The following is a 9726-nucleotide window of genomic DNA, read 5'->3' as shown; positions in this document are numbered from 1 at the left end:
ATGGAGGAGGGGAAAACAGTGTTCAAAAAGCCACTTTGGAGTCTGAACAATGGAGAAAAGCGGGATATAAAGAAATACATGAAAATGCACAGAGGAGGAGAGAATGATGTTGTCATCCACATTCAGTCTCCACTAGAGAGAAAAGCAGGGTACAAAATAAGCAGAAGAGAAAAGCACACTTTTGCTGAGCGCTGTTGTCAGGACTGATTGAGGTGTGACGCTGGTGATCCTTACTTTGGGCTGCTACTCAGACAAAGCAGTGGTGGCTATTTGATTAGTATGCCAGCCCTGATAGCCTGGGCTACCAGAGGTGAATGCTAAGCCTGCTCTTCTTCTGCTACTGGATTGCATAACAGAACATAAGCCAATGTTGGATCTGGCCAAAGGCCCATCCAGTCCAACACTCTTGTCACACAGTGGCCAAAAATACCAGGTGCCATCAGGAGGTCCACCAGTGGGGCCAGGACACTAGAAGCCCTCCCACTGTGGCCCCCCCAAAGGACCAAGAATACAGTGCATCACCTGCCCCAGCCTGAGAGTCCCTATCTATACCTTGTGGCTAATAGCCACTGATGGACCTCTGCTCCATATGCTTATCTAATTCCCTCTTGAAGCCGTCCACGCTTGTAGCCGCCACCACCACCTGTGACAGTGAATTCCATGTGTTAATCACTCTTTGGGTCAAGAAGTACTTCCTTTTACCTGTTCTAACCCGACTGCTCAGCAATTTGATTGAGTGTCCATGAGTTCTTGTATTGTGAGAAAGGGAGAAAAGTACCTCTTTCTCTATCTGCTCTATCCCATGCATAATCTTATAAACTTCAATCATGTCACCCCCTCAGCTGTCTATTCTCGAAGCATAATTTCTTGTAGGAGAACCAATGGTATATGACAAAAAGTTAGAGAGTACAAAGGTATTAAAAGTAACTGCTGGACTGGGGTGTGCTCTGAGTGGAGGGCAGGTAGGCTGCCCAGGCCCTGAGAGTGATTGTTGCCTGGCTAACATTGCAGACCTCCTGTCTGCTAGCTGGTGAGCATTTTGGGATCTTGAAGTCAAGAGGGCAGAACATCTTCTTCACTTTCCTTTCTTCCAGCTTCCTTCAGGATGACTCTCATTTGTCTGTTCTCTGATTCTCCCACTCAGAATCCCCTCAGATGTGTCTTTCCTCATCCTCTTTGGAGCTGTGTGGGTTCTCTGGTCAAAATACATGCTCGTTTATGGATCCTGCAGAAGGCTGTCCTCTCAAAGGCTTACACTGTTTTAGCTTAGCTCCAATGCTACATGAAATACTGAAGAATGGAAGGGCTCCCAAAGCTCACCTGCTCCCAGCCAGTGTTTTCTGAGTTAGTGTGAGCTAGCTCACAGTTTTTTTAGCCTCCGATTCACACATTTTTGTCTTAGCTAAGGAAGGTTGGCTCCAGGGCAAACTAATTATGCAGCAGCCAAATCACTTGCTCACAACTTAAATGCCAGTAGTTCACAAATTAGAATTTTTGTTCTCAAGACTCCACAGCTTAGAGGAAGCGTTGTTCCCAGCCTCCTGCTCAGGCATGTTTGTCCAATAGTTTTGCAGATTAGTTTAAGCACAATAGCGTATGACCTGGTGCATTGCCAACAAGGGTTGTTTTAGAGCAAATGGTTCAAAGTTACTTGTATGAGCAAAGTCAGAAACTTCAGGCAAAATTTAATGCCTCTGTTGCTCATCCATTGTTAAAGTTTCTGTGGTCAGCCCTAGACTGTACCCTGCCCTTCCTCCAAAAGGGCAGTTTCCATTGCCCCAGTTAATAACAGAAGAATGTTCAAGCACAATGTCAGATATTTGAGCTGCATAAGGAGGCAAACGTTGCAAAACAATTTTGTTTTGGTGAGTTTTTTTCTGCCTGAACCCCAAATAGAACTCAGTAGGGATATAGGCTGTTTTGTTAGGTTGAAATTACTTACATGTGTTTTAAAAGGCTGTGTTTTGTTTAAAGAATTGTAAGCTACTTTGAATGTCCAGAGAAGGTGGATACACTTTTTTAAAGATAAAATATAGGAAACTTTCAGTTGAGAGAGGTAGCCCTTTGAGAAGAGAAGCAATAGGGAAATCATGGTATTTTCAAAGGAGTCTCAAAAATGCCAGATTGCCAAGAAACGGAGGGGAAGTCTTATTGATGCTTTCCTTTATTATTACCAATGTTTCCTGCTCCTGCTGCAGTTCATATGAATCCATACTATTTATCTGCCCATGTGTAGTGTGCATGGCCCGATTCCTACATTTTTATGTCTTGATAATTGTTTCAGAATTATCTAGCTCTGAATCCTGGTTGTGTTTCAGATACAAACTGGAAGAAATTCCTGGTCCAGATTAGCAGAGCTGTGGAGAACTACAGGCCATGCATAAAAGAAAACTGCAGCTGTCATCAAGGGTAAGGAAGGGGCCAGTATTCCTAACAGTTTAATTAATATTTACCAGGGGGTAGGGTGGAGTGGCAGAGCATATCCTTTGGATATGGAAGATCCCAGGTTCATCTTAGTGAAAAGGACCTCATGGTATCAGACTGCGAAAGGCATCTGCTTGAATCAGCCAGCAGGTAGGACTAGATGGGCCAGTAGTCAGACTTAGTGCAGCAGGGACATGTGTTCAGAGTGGATCGGTAATCGAGGAACTTCTGCTGCAGTGTCTATGGCGTGTGGCTGCTTTAACATCCAATGGTGGTAGAATTTTAGCAGTAGTTGTCATAAGCTGTTTGGGCTATGGAAGATAAAGTAGCAGGTTGTCAACTATATTTTCCTTGGAAGTTAAGTTCCACTGAAGTCCATTGGACTTGCTTCTAAGTCAGTATGTTTACAGGTAGGCAGCTTTGAAGGCCAAGTATTGAAAAAGCACAATGTGTACCATAAATAAAGTGGGGGGAGAAAACAAGGGTTGTACCCTGCCAGACATGCTAAAAACAACCCGAGCCCCAGCAGCATGGCCAATGCCTCGGGGGCTTTCCTCCAACCCAACTGATACCTGTTCCAGTCCAGGAAGCATAAGCCATGCCCTCCACCTTCTCCTGTGCTCTGAGGCTCATCTCAGTTGTTTCACCAGCCCTGTGTCCTTAGCCAAACGGCCTGTTGTGCCACTGTTCAGCGTGTGTGTTGCAGGTTGCCTCCCCTGGACTGCATGTGCTACTGTGTACTATCGGGGTGTTTAAAATCCACACAGTACTTCAACAGTTCTTTTAAAAAAATTCTATTATGTTTACATGTGCAGCCTTAAAGTTGTTGCTCTTGTGAGATACACAGGTCCCTTCCTGGGTAACTCTGAAGTTAGTCTGCTGCCTTAAGTGAGTGTGCTATGTAAAGCATTATAAAGTATTTGCATCATTAACTCTCCTTACTCCTAATGTTGCAAAAGATAAGAGCCCTTTCTTGCTTTATCTCAGTGCCATGGGAGCTCTTTCTTTTTCTTTCCCTGTAGCAGCAGCCCTCACCAGTAAGTCTGTATATACCATAACTGTTGGCCCTTCCCCACTTGATAATCTGCCGGCTTTGCCCATATAATTCATTTATCCAGAAAATTACCAAAACAGCATGGAATCCTGCCATGAAGAAACTGCTGCCTTGTTGCTGAGGTAATGTGAGAAGAGGAGTTTAGCTACTTTTCTTTCTAGCTGAAAAAAAGAATGAAGTGTTAAGGTTAAAAGCTTGACTGCTGATGGAAGCAAGTCCAACAAACAGCATCTAATATAGTTTGTACCCCTGAAACGACATCAGCTGCTGTGCCGTCAGAAGAGACTTCTGTTTGGACATCTCTAATATGCTGGCACAAGATTTGAATTAACATAAGGCAACAAGTCTTGTTCAAAAAGTAAAACATAAATGATGAGCGTGTTCCATGAGTAGGAACTATGACAAGGCACAACCAAAGATCAGTGCTTTGCACACCGATTTTTTTTTCTTTTTTACTAAGTTTTTTAAAATGTCAGACAGAATTACAAAATCACATTAATATATGCATACAAAAAGACAAACAATCTAAGCTGCCCAAATTCCTGTCACACACATAATGTCCTGGTCCTTTCATCTATGACAACTGCATTCAAATAATCATTTTATTACAAACCCTGACTCAAATTCGGACACATTTTTAATTTTAGGCTTGTCTAGAGGACTCTGCTTATTCCAGAACAAAATTTGAGTCCAGTGTTGGTCTTAAAGGTGCCACTGGACTCATATTTTGTTCTGTTGCTTCAGACCAACACGACTACCCACCTGAATCTGTGCTTATTCCAGTAAGTAATGAAAAGACACTATTTCCCAACATCGTCTGTGACCAGTTCTCTCTCTCCTGCTTGTAAGTTTGCCATCAGCATGCCATTCCCTATTCAACTAATCCTTTCCCTGGGAGCTGCTTCCACATAGAAGGTTCTTTCCCTGGCTTCTTTGGCTAAAGCATCAGAGGTGGCTCCACTGGGAAAGTCCTTTGCCAAAACACCCTGGAGAGTACTGCTAGAGGAACAGACAGTACTGAGCCTGACTAGTGAATAGCCTTAAGGTATAAGGCAGCTCCTAGGTTCCATTTGTATCTGTTTACCTCAGGGAGCAAGCTGAATGATCTGCCAGTCTCAGAGCATGAGAGATTCCCCAAACAGACAATCAAACAACTTCTTTCATGAATGCCTTGTTAACTGTTACTATAATAACTTCCCCTAATGGGTTTAATGATGGGTAGAATCTCTCTCCTCTCAGAGTTAGGGAACAGGACTTGGCTCCCTTTCGAGAGGGGATCTCCAAGGAGTTGCTGTCAGAAGCAATCAGTCGAAAGCTGGGGACGCACTACCAGATCATTGAGAAGAAGCTGTACCGTGAGCATGATTGCATGTTCCCTGCAAGGTGAGAGCAATACACAATCTATCCATCAGAGAGAGAGAAGCAGGAAAATCTCCCTAACCACCTTAACCTGTGGGTCATTGAGCAGAAAATGTTTGAAGAGCTAAATTCCTGTGTAGGGGAAAGAACTGATGAAGCATTGCCTTGCCTGAATTGTTGGAATTGCATTTGCTTTTGTGAGAAATCAGTATTGACACTGCACTTTAGTTGCACAAGAAAGCGATATGGGTTGAAAGCTGAAAGAAATCAGAAATAAATGCCTCTGGCAAATCAGGATAATTGAAAGGCATAACTTGCCGAGTTGCCTAAAACAGGATTTGTTTGAGTATCAGAAGGGGCTTGTAACTGTGTCCAGCTTGGTTTATAGTAGCGGTTAAAAAAAACATGAAAAAAATGAAGCAGTGTCACTGTAGCCCTGTGCCAGATGACCTGTCCGTCTGTTGACTCTCCCTGTAGACAGGAGAGTGAGCAAAAGCGCACTGGCCTAGCCTCCATGTGCTTGATGGAATCATCTTCACGCTGAATACCTAAGTGTCTCCAAGATTTTACTACCCACTTAAAAGGAAATAATTCAGATATATTTTGCTTTTCTGTCTCCGTTAAAGACACAGGGAATAATTCTGTCTTCGAATAGTTTATTGTAAAGCCTGATATTGCGCTGAATTTTTGTAGAGCCTCCATTATTTTCTTTAAAGAATTCACAGGATCGCTAAAATATAGAACCATATCATCAGCAAATAAGCTAAGTTTGTGTTCTACTGAGTTAACTAGAATACCTTTAATTTCTGGGTGATTTCTTATAGCAAAAGCCAGAGGCTCCAATGAAATGGCAAACAGAATAGGCGAAAGGGGGCATCCTTGCCTGGTACCTCTAAAAATTCCAATTTCTTCAGATCTATACCCATTTATTGAAATTTGAGTCTTGGGGGATTGATAAATGGAGTCTATGGTTCTTAAAAAAGTGGGTCCAAAACCCATATGTTCCAAAACTAGCTTTAAATAAGAAATTTCCAATTTGTCAAACGCTTTTTCCGCGTCAAGCGCCAGAATTGCCGAATTTATGTTTTTTAACCTGCAATAATGAATTATATTTAAAGATCTTCTAATGTTATCCAATAAAGAGCGACCATGGATGAATCCAGCTTGATCCTTGTGAATGTATAAAGGCATTATCTTATTAAGTCTGGAGGCCATGATAGTAGAATATATTTTAAAATCATGGTTGAGGATCGATATCGGTCGATATGACTCCGGTTTGACTTTGTCCTTACCCTCTTTATGTATGACCACCATTTTAGCTTCTTTCCACGTTTTAGGCATGCTACCTGAATCCAACAAAAAATTACAAGTATGTGTGAAATGATCAATAATTAGCGACTTAAATTTTTTATAAAATTCGATGGGAAACCCATCTTTTCCTGGGGCTTTATTATTTTTTATTTTAGCCATCGCTTCTGTTACTTCTTGAGGTGTAATCGGTTGATCTATGAACTTTAAATGATCTAGTGATATTTTTGTATCAAATTTTATAGATTGAAGATAGTCTTGGATGTTAGATTTTTCGGGATGATCGGAGGTATACAACTTTTGATAAAAGTTTTGAAAAATTTTTGTTATATCTTTAGAAGTATTAAATATTTGTCCCTGGGATGATTTTATTGCAAAAATTTGAGTAGTAGCGTGATGTTGTCTTACTTTATTTCTAAGCCATTGAAAGGATTTAGAACTTTTTGTTATATAACGTTGTTTTAGGTACATTAAGTTTTTTTGAACTGCAGAAGTTTCTAAAGTATCTAGTTTTTTCCTTTCTAAATTTAACTTCCTCATAATTTTAGCGCTTCCATATTTCATATGCTTTAATTCTAAGTTCTTAATGTTCTCTTTTAACTCTGATATTACTCTAGTTCTTTCTTTTTTATAGGAGGATGCCAAAGAAATTAATTTTCCTCTCAATACCACTTTAAAAGCATCCCACAGGATGTCCTGTGTGACTGCCCCATTATCATTAATTTTAAAATATTCTTCTATCTCTTTGGAAATCGTTTCAAAAATATTAGCGTCCTGCAGTAATAATTTATTTAAGATCCAATTTGTACCTTTAGAGTCATTAGGATAATCAACAATTGTACTTACAACCCAGGAGTGATCTGAAATAATTCTACTTCCAAAGTCTGCCATTTTGATGTTGTTCAATAAAGATTTTGAAACTAATAAGTAATCTATTCTTGAGTAAGTTTTATGTACTTCCGAATAGTATGTAAATTCTTTGACTCCTGGATTTAAGGATCTCCAAACATCCCCAAGGTTAAAGCTATCTAATAAAGGTTTTAGGTTTGTTGGTTTTATTTTCTTTCGCTTATCTCCTATAGATTTGTAAGTTTTGTCCATCTTAGGATCCATTATTAGATTAAGATCACCCCCCAGAATTACTTCACCCTTTTGAAATGAGGTTAGCTGTTCCAAAGAAAATTGAATAAATTCAGTTTGATCGGTGTTTGGGGCATATACCGATGCCAGAGTTATTGGTTTACCATTTAGTGTTCCCCTCACAAATATAAACCTACCCTTATGATCTGATTTGGTGGCTTCCCACTGAAATGGGGTATTTTTAGAAATTAAAATGGCTACCCCACATGATTTAGATTTCCCAGGTGATTGGTAAGTTTGCGTAAACCAGGCTGTTTTCAGTACATTTTTTTCTTTATTTTTTAAGTGCGTTTCTTGAAGAAAAACCAAATTTGGTTTTTCTTTTACCACTGAGTTAGAGAGTCTTTTCCTTTTGACGGGATTATTCAAACCCCTACAGTTCCAAGAAAGAATTTTGTATGTATTCATTTTACAGGCACACCTACCTATCCAACTATACAATTAACTTTAATATAAAGAGAACAATAATTAACAAATAACAATTCTCAAAAAAAAAAAAATCCAAACTTTTCTTCAATATTTAAAACAAATTTCGCCTAACCAATAGGCTAGAATGACAGAAATTTTGCCAATATGCAAAAAAAGGGAAGATTAACAAAGCCTCCCTGTCTGTCAATCGTACTACTCTAAACTAGTTTCAAAATATTAACAATTATAACTATCTCATTTCCCTTCCCCAGCTCTGTCAACTAAATTGGTGATAAATCTTTATAAGCCATATAAACAGATTTCAGTCTAGAGAATAATATACCATTGTACACAGTTACCTCTTCAAGATCCAAACTCTATGTAGATAACAATAATAGTAGAAACGTTATTATATTAAGTTCTTGTTGTAAATAACACCACATAAATACTATAATGCCTTTAAGAAAATACATGTAAACATATTATATAAACATTTTTTGATATTTTTCCACTTTTTTTTGTTTGTTTGTTTTATATAATAACTGTATAAATCCACCTTATAACAAGTTATAAACTAATAATCCAAAACCTGTGTAAATACATTTATCTCTTCAAGATCCAAACTCCATGTAAATATCAACAATATTAGAAATGTTATTATATTAAGATCTTATTGTAAATAACCCAACATAAATTCTATATTGCCTTCAATAAAATACATGTAAGCATATTATATAAACATTTTTTGATATATATTTTTTTTTGTTTTTTGTTTTTAATAATAACTTTTTAAGTCCATCTTATAACAAGTTATAAACTAATAATCCAAAACCTGTAAAAATCCATGAAATTTTTTTTGTCATTTTTATCTTTATATTTTTTATATATTTTTTTGTTTTTATTACTTTTTGTATTTTAAGAAGTTACTTGAAGATTTTTTTAAAAATAATAATTCAACCAAATTCTATACAATTAGGACGTAATGAAGTGTTTACCGAGATAACTTGAAAAAACATTACAGTTAAAGCTAACCAGCTTTGATACACATTTTAAATAAACGGCAAGAACCTTGAAGTAGGCAGAAGCACATTCCAAATTACTAGATGGTAGAGTCATAAATCAACCTTCTTTGTCTCTTGTTTTCCCGAAGGCAGGGTGAGCTTCAATAGCCTCCTTCTCTTCCTGAGAAATCTGCAGGTGAAGTGCATTGAGCAGTAACAGCCCTGTTTTTAAGTCAGATGCTTGATGAAGAGTCCCCTCTCTGTAGACAGTTATGTTGGAGGATGCAGACCAGCGAAACCGGATCTTAGCGTCTAGTAATTTTGTAGTTATGATTTTCAAAAGCTTCCTTTTCTCTAACGCCTCAGGAGGGAGATCTAGCAATACTAAGATTTTCCGGCCATTGTAGGAGAAGGTGTTATTTTGCCTCGCCTCTTTAATAACTCTGTCTCTTGAAGAGGCATACACAAATTGGACAAGGATGTCCCTGGGGCGGTTTTGGCGGGCAGCCGCTCTGGGGCCCAATCTGCGCGCCTTCGCAATTGCCGGGGCATTCCCTTCCCCCGTATTTAATGCTTTGGCTATCCATTGCGAAATAAATGTTGATAAATCATTAGAGCCTTCCGCCCCCTCCTCCATACCTCTTAATTTTACGTTGAATTGTCTCCATCTGTTTTCCAATGAGTTGATTTTATCTTGCATCAGAGTTTCTGAACGTTGGAGTTGTTTTACGTCGGTTTGAAGCGCTTCCGCGACTTCTAAGGCTGACTCTGCAGCTTTGCATGCAGAGCTAAGACCTTCCGTGAGTTCCTCCAATTTTGAGCTGACTGGTTGTAGCATTTCAGACATTGAGTCTCTAAAGAAACGCTGAAGATCTTCTTTTAAGTCCATCAGGTCTTTTTTGTGAAGCTGGTCGTTGGTAGAGTCCTGAGTTTCAGTTGCGCCCGCCATTTTGGGGACCGTTTCACCCGATCCCGGAGGAGAGGTTTCTTTCAAAAAATACGAAGCAACTGTGGTTGAGTCCTTTTTTGATG

General features: G+C 39.0%; 1 protein-coding gene across 1 annotated transcript in view; it reads left to right on the top strand.

The window, feature by feature from the left end:
- LOC107119324 (protein O-glucosyltransferase 1-like) overlaps nt 1-5381 on the top strand; it is a 6300-nt gene extending 919 nt beyond the window's left edge. The window contains exons 2-4 of the mRNA XM_015421793.1: nt 2319-2409; nt 4718-4861; nt 5315-5381. Coding sequence (XP_015277279.1) covers nt 2319-2409; nt 4718-4861; nt 5315-5381 — 302 coding nt within the window. The remainder of the gene's footprint in view (nt 1-2318; nt 2410-4717; nt 4862-5314) is intronic.
- Nucleotides 5382-9726: the final 4345 nt, after the last annotated feature.

This window comes from Gekko japonicus, unplaced genomic scaffold, assembly GCF_001447785.1.
Source record: "Gekko japonicus isolate JY-2015 unplaced genomic scaffold, Gekko_japonicus_V1.1 scaffold4864, whole genome shotgun sequence".
Lineage (NCBI taxonomy): Eukaryota > Metazoa > Chordata > Lepidosauria > Squamata > Gekkonidae > Gekko > Gekko japonicus.
Note: the sequence above shows the minus strand (reverse complement) of the source record. Positions and strands in the feature narration are given on the sequence as shown.